Genomic DNA, 13,252 nt, shown 5'->3' on the forward strand with positions numbered 1-13,252 from the left:
AGTTTACTTCTAAATATTTTATTCTTTTTATTGCTATTATAAATGAAAATTTTTAATAATATATTTCTCCCAACTTCTAATGGCTTTATTTTTTTTTTAATTGATTTTTAGAGAAAGAGGAAGGGAGTCAGGTAGAGAGAGAGAGAAAGAGACATCAATTTGTTGTTGTTCACGTGCCCTGGCTGGGCATCAAATCTGCAACCTTAGCATATAGAGGCAACACTAACCAACTGAGCTACCCAGCTTGGGCTGGAATTATTTTGTTTTTGGGTTGTTCATCATTATGTATAAAAACACAACTTACTTTGTGGGCTGATTTTGTATTGTGAAACTTAGCTGAATTTTTAAATCAGTTCCAATAGTTTAGTTTGTTTTCAAATCCAGGTTATTTTGTTTTTTTCTTTTGCTTTTACTCAGAGACCAGAGCTGTGACAGGTTTTCTTGCCATCTTCCAAAGCCAATAAGCAGGTCCCCATTCACTGAGAGTGCAGGCTTCAAGGTTCCCAGCTGAAACCAACAGTACTGGTTCCAGCTGCCTCATGAAGGCCCAGACCTCACTGCGCGGTCATTACAGTGCAAGCGCTTGACCTCTGGGCTCCTTTCCCTTCCAATACCTTCCCCTCAGAGCTTCTGCTGCATCAGCTCACCCACCCCTCTGCTTTTCTGCTCTCTTGATTTCAAAAACAGGCACATTCCATTTTCTACATATTCAGAGCAGTAGTGGTTCCAGCATCCCACTTCCGAATGAGCACCTCAAGCACATGCATTCACAGAGGGCACATGAAAGTCAAAAGTTTATCCATAGTGGATAAATTTATCCATTGCCCTAGTACAGGAAACAGCTCAAGTGGGAAACACCTCAGTCCCTCCTCCAAAAGCAAGAGTCCTGCCTCCGCATGGTGCTGGGAGCAGGCCATGTTCGCACCCTGTGGGTGGGTGGTGTCTACTGTTACTGAGGGCCTGCTATGTGCCAGATACTGTACTGGGTGCTTGATATACATTCCATCTCATTTAACCCTCCTTCCAGCACTATGAAGTAGGTATTATTATTGTCCCTGATTCAGCTGAGAAAATTGCCAAAAACACAGCTAGCAAAGAAGCAGAACCAAGATTCAGACTTAGTTTGGCTCAGCCTGTACCAGATACATCTCGTGTTCTCCATCCTTCCACAAGTTATCTCTACCTTTTTCTCCTGTCCAGTCCTCTGGGGATGGGGTCCATGTGGTTTCCTTCCTCTTATCTGCCTTCAGCACCCAGCGGGTGTGACCTCTGCGGAGGTTGCCGTGCTTTTGCCCCCGGAGGACCTGTCCACTACTTGGGAGGGGCTGCGGCACTCACACAGCTCTTGGCCTGAGCCCCTGTTACTGCGAGAAAGGAGGCTTTTGCCAAGGACTCGGAGGGGAGTTCCATGCTGGGAGTGAACTTGACTCCAGTCAGGCCACCCAGCCCTCCCCGAGACATTGTGTGAGCCTGGATCAGCCTCCAGACAGCCCCTCCCGCCGTCCCAGCCAGGGTGGTGCTTGTATGGGAGGGACTTTAAATCCAGCTGCCAGACCCCTGGGCGGGAGAGGCAGAGAGGGCTGCCACCATGCACAGCACCCGCTGTCTCCTGGAGCTTCTGCTGCCACCATTGCTATTGCTGGTGGCCACCACAGGCCTCGCCAGAGCCCTTGATGATGATGAGAGACATGCGATGGTCAAGCTGCACAACTTCTACCGTGCCCAGGTGTCCCCGTCGGCCGCCAACATGCTGCAAATGGTGAGTGTGGCCAGAGGCACTCGCCTGCCAGGATTGAAGGGGAGCTGAGCAGGGCCCTCCACCGGTCCCTCCCAGCCCTTAGCCGGAGCCATCACAGAGGCTCACCTCTCAGGTCAGTGACAGAGTCTCTGAAAGTGTATGATTCACAGGTCTTCATAAACAGCCCCCTTATACAGATGAGGAAACAGGCTCAGAGGGACAGACTGGTCCTTCAAGGGCTTGTAGATCACTCAGCTGATAGAGCCAGGCCTCGACGCCCCAGTTTCCCACTCCAATGACCCTTTCCATCACTTCCTTAAATGCATGTGCCCCTGGGAGGGGGAACATCTTGGTGACAACAGTCTTTTAGATGCCTTCCTAGGAGACAACAAGAGAAAATGGGGCAGCAGGATGGGTCTGGGCACCTGGGGTAGGAGGGAGGTGCTGAGGACGCGGGGTGAGCACAGGAAGCAGAAGCAGAAGCAGAGAGAACTCTGGACCACAGAGTTCAAACCTGTCTTGGTCACCGGTCAGTCCCGTGAGTTAGGGTGAGCTCCTTAACCTAGTGAGGACCCTCGGTTCCTCATCTGTAAAGTGGGGTTATAATTAGAGTTACATATCTATATTAACATAATTGCAGTTACATATATATCAGTATATATCTATAAATCTCATAGATATAATATTGAGTGGGGGGAATGAAATCTCAAATATATATGTATATATTTGTATGTATATAGAGTAGGATACACTTTCATTAAGTTTGAAAATATAAAAAATACTACTATATACAGGTAGTGACACATGCTGAAGCCATGAACGTACATGGACATGCCTACAGATGACAGAAGCCAGAGGCCGGGTGATGGTGACTTCTGTCAGGGAGGGAGAGTTATCTGATGGCAGGTTTAGGGGCAGGATGTCTGTGGCCAGGATTAAAAGAGGTAAAGTGGGAAATTCACCCCTTCCTGCCCTCTCTGAGGGTTGCGCTGGCCCATCCCCTCCAGTCACCCTCAGGTGGCCTGGAAGGATGACGAGCAGTGTCCAGGGGACCACACCCGGTGCCTGAAGACCAGGTTGTACCTGGGGAAGGCAGCAGTGAGTCTGGAGGTCCAAGACTAGAGTTTTAACAGCTATGTCCACCCTGGCGAAGTGACTCTGATGTGCCCCTTTAATGTCAAAGGTTTCTGTTTCCTGACTTGTCATGTGGGGCTCAGATAGGGTGACATATAAGAAAGATCTTGGAGGGGCTCTACAAACACACACAGCACACACACAGCCACTCAAGCCCTGTCGGCCTGGGCAACCAGGGACAGCGGTCACGAACCAGGAGCCCAGTACCAGCTCTGCCAACAAATTCCCGATTGAGTTCTAGAATGCATTGTTGGGGCTCAGTTTCCCCTTCTGTAGCTTCTTAATGTCTTAGAGCCTTGCTGGCTGAGGCTGGGGGCTACACAGGCTGGGAGCTGCCTCGCCTACAGAATGAGCCTCAGGGAGAAGCAACACTCTGGAAATCAGTGTGGGTACTGAGGGGGTGGCTGCTACCTGGTGGGAACAAGGCTTCGCTGCAACCTCAGCAGTAGTAAATGCAGAGACTTTGGAGCCAGATGGCCTGGGTTCAAATCTTAACTTTGCCATTCATTAGCTGTGTGACCTCAGCCAAATTATTCAACTTCTCTGTGTCTCAGCTTCCTCATCTGTAAATTGGGGAGGATAACAACTCCCTTGAAGGGTGGTTGTAAGGATTAAGTGAGTGAATATGTTGAAAGCACTTGGAAGAGTACCTGAGGATTAATAAGTCCTCAAAAAGCGTTTGATTAAGAAGAGGGAGCCGATCCTGGGTGAGGCAGGTGGGGGTTTTCGTGGACTCTTCACTCTCCCTCAGTCCACATCTCATCATCTCCACTTTTACCTCCCAGAAGCTTCGGTTTTCTTTGAATCCTACTCCCACCCCCATCTCTTTGGTACAAACCTGGTTCAGTCTTTCCTTTCTTTTCAAAAGAACTCCTAGAACAGCCTCTACCTGCTTCCGCAGGCTCTGGCCTCTACTACCAGCATAAATGATCCAGCACACAGGCCTGATCCTCCGGGCTCAAAACCCTTCACTGGCTCCCACCGGCTCCCTCGTGCCTTAGGGGAAAGCTTCAACTCCTGAGAAGGTTCTCTCTGTGTGTCAGGCCCCTGCCTGCCTCTCTAGCCTCCTGTGCTGCCCCCTTTCTCCTTCACTAACTGCTTGTCTTTCCCCCAGCCAAAACATTGCTTCTCACCGCCATGCCTTCGCTCAGGCAACACCTTCTGCTCAGGACGCCTCTTCCCTCTCCACCTAGCCAATGCCTTATCTTTTAACACTTAGCTTACCGTCTCCTGCTCCATCTTCAGGCTGGGCTAAATAGCCCTCTTTGGTGCCTCTATAATACCCACTGCATACCTGTCATTTACTACGTGATGACCCAATTAATGGCTTATGATAATGTGAATCTGGGCTTCTTGCTCCTTGTTTCCTCGGGGCTGGCATCGTGCCCTAGACTGTTGAATGAATGAATGAGTTAGTGAGTGAGTGAATGAATGGACTTGTTGTCACATGGTGACCATGTGGCCAGTGTGGGTGGGTGCTGTGATTCCTGAAACTCCTCAAGTGTCTCTGAATGACTGAGAAGCCTTAAGACCCAAAGCAATGATTCTCTAATAGTGGCACCCCAGACAGCTAGTCAGGATGGAAATGACAGCCAGGCTATGCAGTGGGGGTCACTTTAAGCAGGGCTCTGTCTCAGTCATCAACAGTTGACAAATATCTGTTGGGCACATGTTGTGTGCCAGCGCTGTGCCAGGCAGCGGGGCTATGTCACAGCCCTACCCTGAAGGAGTTTACCGTCTAGTCTGGAGTCCAGCAGGGCATCCAGACACTCTCATCCTCATCCCAGCCCCTTTACCGCTTTCTAGCTCCCATTACTGCCAGAGTGTGACAGAACCTCAGGCACCAGTGTTTTGGGACAAAAAAGCCCAGAGAGAGAGAGGGATTCACCCCCAGTCACAGCACTGGGGCTGTTCCAGCCCAGTACTCCCATCCACACCCCAGGCAGCTGCTACTGAGAACCTGGCATGGCTAGGGAGTGGGTGTGGACACGCAGCCCCCTCCCCTCAGAGTCACCCAAGCCCTTGGTGCTTTATGGGCTGCCTGGCTCCCACAGCTGGATGGGTCTTCAGAGGGTGGAGCAAGAGTTTCCGCCAGGCAATCTGTTTCCAGGAGAGGCCAGGACAAAGTTTAATGGGATCCAGGCCTCCTTCCTCAACCCTTTGGTCAGATGCCTTGTTAACCCGTCTTCCCATGCATGCGCCTGCCTCCCCAGCCAGCGTTGCAGAACCTCAGAGGCCCCCAACCTAAAATGCTATCCTCCTGCTGTCTCACCTCAGGTCCCCACTGGACAGCGCTGTCTTTGGGATTGGACAGCTCTTTGGGCCACCAAATCTCTTTAAAGAGGCCTCTCAGTGAGAGTCACATAGAGACACTATTTTTTGGGGGGGGGAAGTTGTCAGTTGAGAAGAAGTGAGAGTCCTTGGGAGGAGCACTCAGGAGGGGAGCCTGCAGCTGGTAAAGCCATGGAGGCTGGGCTATCCCAAGGGGAGAGTGGGAGCTGAGACGGGAGTGCTGACCCCAAGTCACAGGTAAGTATGACGGGTGCGGGGTGGGGTGGGCAGGGGAATAGCTGAAAACAATCCAACATCTCGCTGACGTCCTGTGGTCTTCAGTGAAGTTGAGGCAGCCCTGGGAAGTAGGCAGGGTATCGCTGCCTGCCTTTCACTTAGATATTAATATTAATTAATAATAATGTTACCACAAATACCTCATTTCCTTCTCCCAGCACCCTATGAGAATTCAGAAAGGCTAGGCAATCTGTCCAAAATCACACAGCTGGTGAATGGTCCCAAATTTGGCTAACTTCACAGCCTCCCCGCAGAAGCACCCTCTGACCTTCCCACAGAAGCCCACCAGGAGCAGAGGCCTATTCCAGATCACAGCAGAGTCACTCAGCTAACGAGGGACTCCCGTTTCTGTCCAGAACTGTGGGCATCTTTATCTTCCTCTCCCAACCCCTCTTTCACCTTCGCTGAGCCTGAGGTGGCCTCACCTTCCTCCCCGCAGAGGTGGGACGAAGAGCTGGCCACCTTCGCCAAGGCCTACGCTAAGCAGTGCGTGTGGGGCCACAACAAGGAGCGCGGGCGGCGCGGTGAGAACCTGTTCGCCATCACTGACGAGGGCATGGACGTGCCGCGGGCGGTGGAGGAGTGGTACGTGGAGCGGGAGCACTACAACCTCAGCACTGCCACTTGTGACCCGGGCCAGATGTGCGGCCACTACACGCAGGTGCGGTGCGAGGCCGGCCTGGGGGGCGCTGGCGGGCGGGGAGGGCTGCAAGGGCAGGGGGCGGCCCCACAGGAGCAGTGGGCGGGGCGGGGCCACCAGTCCCATCGCCTCCTGCGAGTGTCCTAGTCCACACACTCTAAGCCCCTTTAGATCCTTCATAAAAATCATCTCTCCACAGTTATCAGTGGTTGTCTAGGCCTCTGACGACTTCGTCTTCTCAAACTGACTAATCCATTTTCAGCTTACTCGTTAAAAACCACAATCTGAAAACCTAGTCTGCCCCTCTCGGTCTCCTGGTACTGCGGAGGCCTAAGCTAGGTGTCTCAGAGCCCGTTTCCCCCTGAACGGCAGTTGTAGTTATCCTATGAGACGATCCTGACCAAGCGCTAAGCAGTCCTGTCCTCTGGCTTAAGTTATGCCGAGCTTTTGCTCCAGCAAAAGCGTTTGTAAGTAAGCGTTTCCCGTCTGCCTTCTCTTTCACTGCCCTTTTTCTGTCATTTCTCATAGTGTCTAAGTTGCTGCTTCTAATCTGCCAAGGACAAATAAAGCAAATAAACAATTTTGTTTATTTAATTTTTCTTTTTCTTTTAAAAACTTTGTGTAAGTAAGAGCAAATTGTCCCTAAGGGAGGGTTTCAGGGGGTCTTCTGAGAGCAGCCACTTCGTGCTTATGTCAGGGTTCTCGTTGCAGTTTGGAAGTTTGAGTTTGCAGATAAGAGGTGTAAGGGTGTGTGTGTGGCGGGGCGAGGGGTTAACATTAGTGTTACTGAATTCTTCTTTTCCTCTTCCTAATGCTTATTTGTTGTTCAACAATAACACAAAGACAAGTTTTTTTTTAAGACAAAAATAAGCCAACTGTCTTCCCACCCATATCCACCAATTCGATTTTCCAGTGCCTCATTTGAAGGGTATTTTTAGTGCTGATTTTTAAGGCAGGAAATCCCAACATCACCCGCTCAGATCAGGAAGTTGTGAGGGTGCAGCAGCCCTCCCTCTCCACTTCTCTCTGTACCCTGCTACCTGTCACACTCCCCTCCCCACCCCCGTCCTCCACAGGGATTCCTGGCAGTGCCCAGCAGAAGTGGCTCTGCCCAGCCTCCACCCTAGGGTTCTCTAGGGCCGAGTGGACATATACTCAGTCATTTCTGCTGGGAGATGTTCAACAACGGGGGGCCCTCAGCTGATTTAAGCAGAAAGATCCCAGTCCTGGAGTGTGTGCAGTATTAATAGACAACAGCCTGAGCCTGATCTCACAGCAAAAACTGGACTCGGTTTGTGAGACTCCTGGGCAGTCTGGGCCTAGAAATAGCTAGGGGAGGCTACTGGTCTCAGCCCACGGTAGTGCACAAAGACTCTTTTGACGTTTTAAATTTTATACTTAAGATACAACTCTTTCTAGCAGCTAGGAGACCCACACTTAGAGATGGCAGAGCAGGTCCCTGCTTACTTGAGATTTGGGAAAGTTCCACTTCCAAAATGGTTCCTCCTGTTCCCTTCCTTGGATTTTGCTTGTTGCTGATGTTTAAGATTCTCCCATTGGTTTCCTTTGGAAATACACCTTGTTTAAAATGCAAAAGCCTCTAGGAACAGCCTGAAGGAAGAATTCATGAGAATATATCAAAATGGAAGGTTTTCAGAGGCAGAGAGGCCTGGTGAAATAGTGGTTGGCAGGGGAGAGCAGTCTGTTCAAGACAAATTCCCCTCCCCGCCCACTCCCACCCCTTGAGCTCCCTGTTCAATGTATGTCCTCAGGATCTTGGATCTTATAGGCTGTAAGGATTGCTCCTCTCCCCACCTGTAGAAGGCTAGTACAGAGACACAGTACCTGGGGGCTGTGCCAATCACACCGAACTGTTGGGTTTGCCCTCCTTCAGGTGGTCTGGGCCAAGACTGAGAAGATTGGCTGTGGCTCCCACTTTTGTGAGACGATCCAAGGGATTGAAGAGACCAATATCCATTTGCTGGTTTGCAACTATGAGCCCCCGTGAGTCCGAGGGAGCCCTACTGGTGGTCAGAGTCAAAGGGAAACTGGGTTATACACAGTCTAAGGGTGTGGGAGGGGGATAACCTGGAGCCTGTGCCCTTATACCCTCTGGGGAGCTGCGAGGGCACCTATAGGAGCCTACTCTTGTAGACCCAGCACGTTAGTTGGGGGCAAGTAAGAGCCAGGGCCACTCCCGCTGTAGGTGTGTGTCTGAGGGTCGGGGCGTCGCTCAAGACCTCCCCACCCCTAGCATCTTCCTGGCCTCCTGCAGGGGCAACGTGAAGGGGCAGAGGCCCTACCAGGAGGGGACCCCGTGTTCCCAATGTCCCTCTGGCTACAGCTGCGAGAACTCCCTCTGTGGTGAGTTGGGGATGGGGTGGGGAGGGAGAGGAAAGATAGGGAAGGGACACCAACCAGGTGGTCGGGAGGCTCTTGTGGCTTCTGAGCGATGCATGGACAGGGGAGGGGTTGATGGGACGCGACCTCCAGGGGCCCTCGGAGGTCCCACCCCATCCGGGTTCCCAAGCCCGTTTTGCCCTCCTTTCGCAGCCACTTTGGCGTCCAGTCATCCCAAGTGAGTGGATTTCAACCTTCCAAGCAGAAGGCAGCAGAGTCGGGAGCCGCGCGTGGGCGTGGGTCAGGCGGGGAAGTGGGAAGCCTGAGTGGGCAGGGCCTATTGGTGGGCGTGGTCAGAAGGACTCCAGTTGGCGTATTAGGAACTGGAATCCAGCTGGAGAAGAGCCCTGAAAAAGTGGAAGTGCAAGAGCAGGGAGGACTTGAACAAGGAGGTGGATAGAGGAACAACTGTGTCAATCAGAAGAAATAACATATTATCAATGAGGGACATATTCGCTGGAGGGGGTGTATATGTGTGTGTCTTTGTGGGATATTTGGTTGCCTCACCTTGACTGCGGTGGGGTGAAAGATACGGGGTCCTGCTTGAAGCGCTAATGTCCGGCCTTGTTTCTCTTAGCAGAACCCATCAGAGGCTCGGAGGAGGCTCAAGAGTTGCCTCACCTGGTAACTGAGACCCCATCTTCCCTGGCAACTGAAGCCTCAGGCTCTAGGAAAGGGGGTAGCTCTTCTTCCCTAGCAAGAGAAACACCATCCTTCTTGGTAACAGAGGTCTCGGGCTCCCTGACAACCAAGGCTCTACCTGCTGTAGAGACCAAGGCCCCATCTTCCCTGGCAACGGAAGGCACCCCCTCCATGGCAACCGAAGTTCCCCCTTCCTTAACTAGTGAGGTCCCTTGGTCTTTGCAAACTCAGAGCCCGTTCTCCTTGGATGAGGGGCCAGCTACCTCCCCCAAGTTGACCCATGGTCCCATCTCCAAATCGGTAGACAAAGAGGCCAGTGAGACCACAATGCCCTCCAGGAGCCCAGAGAGTTCTGTGCACCTCAAGGTGTCCCTGACAGGGACACAAGAGCTGCTACCCAGCTCCCAGAGGGAGGGCAAGGATGAGGCCGAGTTGCCTTCTTCCAGGGAGGTCTTGGTTTCAGCTTTTCCAACCCAGGCTGAGCCAGGTGAGCCACATGCCACCCTGGACCACACGGGGCACACCTTCTCCAAGTCCCTGCCCAACTTCCCCAATACCTCTGCCACCGCTAATGCCATGGGCGGACGAATCCTGGCACTGCAGTCATCCTTTCCAGGTAAGGCCTCTAGTGTTCTACCTTCCCTCCTGACTCCAGATTGTCAACACTGTCTCCAACATAGGTGGTCAGGGCATAGGGAACATGTACCCTCTGAATAGGAGCTTGCTCCCTGAGTGCTGGGGCCCTCCTTGCATGCCTGGTGGAATGAGTGGGGGCTCAGGCAGAACTATCTCCAGGCTGAGGCAAACCTTCTCCCTCCCTACAGGTACAGAGGATCCTGTAAAGCCTGAAATCCATTCAGGGATGAACTCGGGCCCTGGTCGCATCTGGGGCCCTCTCCTGAGTCTACTGCTACTGCCACCCCTAGCGCTGGTTGGAATCTTCTGAATTTCACTCAAAGGCAAGGCCTGGTGGGGGGACCCTGGCCTCATGCTCACTCTGGATTGTTTTTCTCCAAGAGACCCCAGCTTCCTGGACAAGTCCTGCTCTGTGGCCCAGCAGCCCCCTCACGCCAGCTTCCGGCTGGACTCCATGCCAGTGCCAGTCCCTGGCACTGTCTCGGGAATGCCTCTGCCTCTGGGGTAGCCCACCCCTCAGCACGCTGCAGGCTGTTCTGAGCAGTGTTCCTATGGCCATGGTCCTGCTCTTCTAGGGACAGAAGATCTCAGGGCTCCCCAGGAACCCCTTGGACCCTACCAGCCCCTGGCCTCTTCCTGGAGTCCTGGGATGTTCCCAGGCATGCCTTCCCAGGGTGAGGTCAGCTGTCCTCTGTCGCCTCCCCACCCTGTCCCCAGCCCCCCTAACAAGATGCTTCTTGGCTGAGAGCCCTCTGGGAGGGAAAATCTGCAGGGCCTGTGGCTCACCCAGACGTCTTGGCCTGGCTGGCAGAGAGCTCAGGCTGCCACCTGATAACCGCACATCTGGTCTGGACGCCTCCTGCCCCTCCTGTGTCAGTCCATGTGGGTAGGTGGGGATTCTGGGGTATCCCTGCGTGCCTGGCCTGGGGCTGTCTATCTACGCAAGGTAGGGGGTTCTCCCTCAGTGCCTGCCTCTCCCTGGACTTGCTGTGTAGCCGGTGGGGGTGGGGTAGGTGTGAGGGGCAGAGCAACAAGCCCCACCTGGTGGGGTCCTGTGGGTGGGAGGGCAGAGACCAGGAAAGGGAAGCAGCCCCAACCCCTGAAGTGTAAGAGCACCCATAGTCTCCATTCTTGCGAGGAGAGGGTGGCCCTGAAGAGGCTGAACACTTCCTCCTACCAACCTGTAGCACCTGTTCCTTCTCTCTCACATTCCCTCTATTTCCAAATAACTCCATTTAGTTCTTTGGAGCACCCTTTCTTACCTTCCTATAACCTATCCCCCACTCCAAGTCTTCAGGTTGCTCGCACGGAGGGAAAAGGGCCAAGGGAAAGCAAGGGTGCTGGGCTGACTCTCCCAGCTCCAAGTCACCAGCAGGGCCAAACTGGTTTTGGGGCCCAGGGTCGAGGAGGAGCATGACAACCTCTTTCACAGGAGCGCTGCTACCCAGGCCCACCTGGAACACAAGGTCAGAAATGTAGCTCACACATGGCTTTGCTAACCTTAGTATTGGAGGGGTCTTGGGAAAGATTCTGGAGACACCTCCCCTTCCAACACTCCGCCAGGGGAGCACAGCAGGATTGTCCACAAGTGCTGTGGGGCAGAAGAGCACAAGTGTGTGTGTGTAGGGAAAGCAATAGTAGACAAATGAGGGTGACTTGGGACCAGGCTGGGGTTGGTGAAGAGCAGAGTTACTGTCTCTAGGCCAAAGCAGTGTGAGCAGTTAAACAGGAAGCATCCAAATCAGGCCAGGGCTGCACACCTTCCAGATATGTATATGATATAATGTATCTCTATTAAGATAGAGCTCATATGACATTAAATTTACTCATTTAAATGGTAACCTTCAAGCCCTGACTGGTGTGGCTCAGTGGGTTAGGCATCATCTTGCAAAACAAAAGGTCACTGGTTCAATTCCTGATCAGGACACATGCCTGGGTTGCAGGCTCGGTCCCCAGTTGGGGGTACTTGCAAGAAGCAACTGATCCATGTTTCTCTTTCCACATCAGTGTTTCTCTCCCTCTTTCTCCCTACCTTCCCTTCCCTCTACAAATAAATTGTATCACTCAATGGTTTTAAGTGTGTCACAGGGTTATGCAGCTATCAGACATGGTCAACTTTGAAACATTTTTATCCCCCCAGAAAGAAACACCATACATTAGCAGTCACTCCTTCTCCTTCCAACTCTCCCTCCCCTTCTCAACATTTTCTCATTCTGTCGGTTGTCTTTTTAATTTTTGTTAATGATACACATCTTTTGAACACAAGTTTTAAATTTTGACAATGTCCAATTTATCAATTTAATGTTATGACTAAGAAACCAGGGCCTAATCCAAGGTCACAAAGTCTTATGCCTTTATGTTTTCTTCTAAGAGTTTTCTAGTTATATACTTTTAAATCTGATACATTTTTAGTTTTCGTATGTGGTATAAAATGGAATCCAACTTCATCCTTATGCATGTACATGTCCCATTGTCCCAGCACCTTTTGTTGAAGATTATTCTCCCCCCATCTAATTGTCATTACCACTGTCAAAATCAGTTGGCCATAAAAGCCGTTTGTTTCTGGACTCAATCCTACCCCATTGGCCCGTATGCCTATCTTTATGCCAGTGCCACACCATTACTGTAGCTTTGCAGTTAAGTTTTTAAATCAGGAAGTGCAAGTCCTCCAACTTTACTCTTTTTCAAGACTGTTTAGGCTATTCTGGGCCCCTTGAATTTCCATATTAATTTTAGTATCAGCCTGTCAAATTTCTGCAGTCAGCTGAGGTTTTAATAGTGTGTGTAATCTGTCATCTTAACTATGTTACTTACGCCTTCCAATCCATGAGCAGGGGATGTGTTTCTATTCATTTAGGCCTTCTTTAATTTTAACAATGTTTTAGTTTTCAGTGTTAAGTTTTTCTTTTGTTAAATTTGTTCATCAGTACTTTGTTATTTTTGATGCTGTTGTAAATAAAATTATTTTCATTTTTCCCTTTGTTTAATTGCAAGTGTATAGAAATACCATTGCTCTTTGTATAAAGATTCTGAATCCTACAACTTTGCTGAATTATAGAAGTATTTTTAGTGGATTCCTTAGGATTTTTTACACATAAGATCGATCATATTATTGACAGAGATAGTTTTACTTCTTCCTTTCTGATCCAGGTAATTTTTTTTCCTTGCCTAATTGCACTGGCTAGTCCCTCTAGTGCAATGCTAAGCAGCAGCAAGAGCAACCATCTTTTTCTTGTTCCTGATCTTAGGGGAAAACATTAGGTCTTCCACCATTCAGTGTTACTTGTGGGCTTTTCATACTTACCAGGTTATATCATTGATCAGGTTGAGGCTGTTCTCTATTCTTAGGTTTCTGGATTTTTTATTTTAAATCATGAAGGGTATGGAATTCTGCCAATTACTTTTTTGGTGTCTACTGAGGTGATCCTATGGCTTTTGTTCTGTATCTGTGGATAAAAGTGCATTATGCTGATTTCCAGATGTTGGTCCAAATT

The 13,252-nt window shown here is 50.8% G+C and overlaps 1 protein-coding gene across 2 annotated transcripts; it reads left to right on the plus strand.

Moving 5' to 3' along the window:
* Positions 1-1,570: 1,570 nt before the first annotated feature.
* PI16 (peptidase inhibitor 16) lies at positions 1,571-10,670 on the plus strand. Of its 2 annotated transcripts, none has more exons than XM_054568728.1 (6): positions 1,571-1,759; positions 5,880-6,101; positions 7,975-8,084; positions 8,356-8,444; positions 9,058-9,738; positions 9,947-10,670. In XM_054568728.1, exons 1-6 carry the CDS (start codon positions 1,589-1,591, stop codon positions 10,066-10,068), a joined length of 1,395 nt encoding a protein of 464 aa, XP_054424703.1. In that variant the 5' UTR covers positions 1,571-1,588; the 3' UTR covers positions 10,069-10,670. The 2 variants fall into 2 exon arrangements, with proteins under 2 accessions (XP_054424703.1, XP_054424704.1); XM_054568729.1 differs by having other exon boundaries at positions 9,061-9,738.
* Positions 10,671-13,252: the final 2,582 nt, after the last annotated feature.

Source organism: Pteronotus mesoamericanus, unplaced genomic scaffold (genome assembly GCF_021234165.1).
Source record: "Pteronotus mesoamericanus isolate MK-2021 breed Mesoamerican mustached bat unplaced genomic scaffold, CSHL_Meso_final contig_20, whole genome shotgun sequence".
NCBI lineage: Eukaryota > Metazoa > Chordata > Mammalia > Chiroptera > Mormoopidae > Pteronotus > Pteronotus mesoamericanus.

What these genes read in the sequence shown, in the direction of transcription:
- PI16 (XM_054568728.1), top strand. Translation starts at nt 1,589, where the DNA reads ATGCACAGCACCCGCTGTCTCCTGGAGCTTCTGCTGCCACCATTGCTA. An exon ending in TGTGCGGCCACTACACGCAG is followed by an intron (nt 6,102 to 7,974) that starts GTGCGGTGCGAG and finishes GCCCTCCTTCAG; the next exon opens with GTGGTCTGGGCCAAGACTGA. An exon ending in CTGCGAGAACTCCCTCTGTG is followed by an intron (nt 8,445 to 9,057) that starts GTGAGTTGGGGA and finishes TGTTTCTCTTAG; the next exon opens with CAGAACCCATCAGAGGCTCG.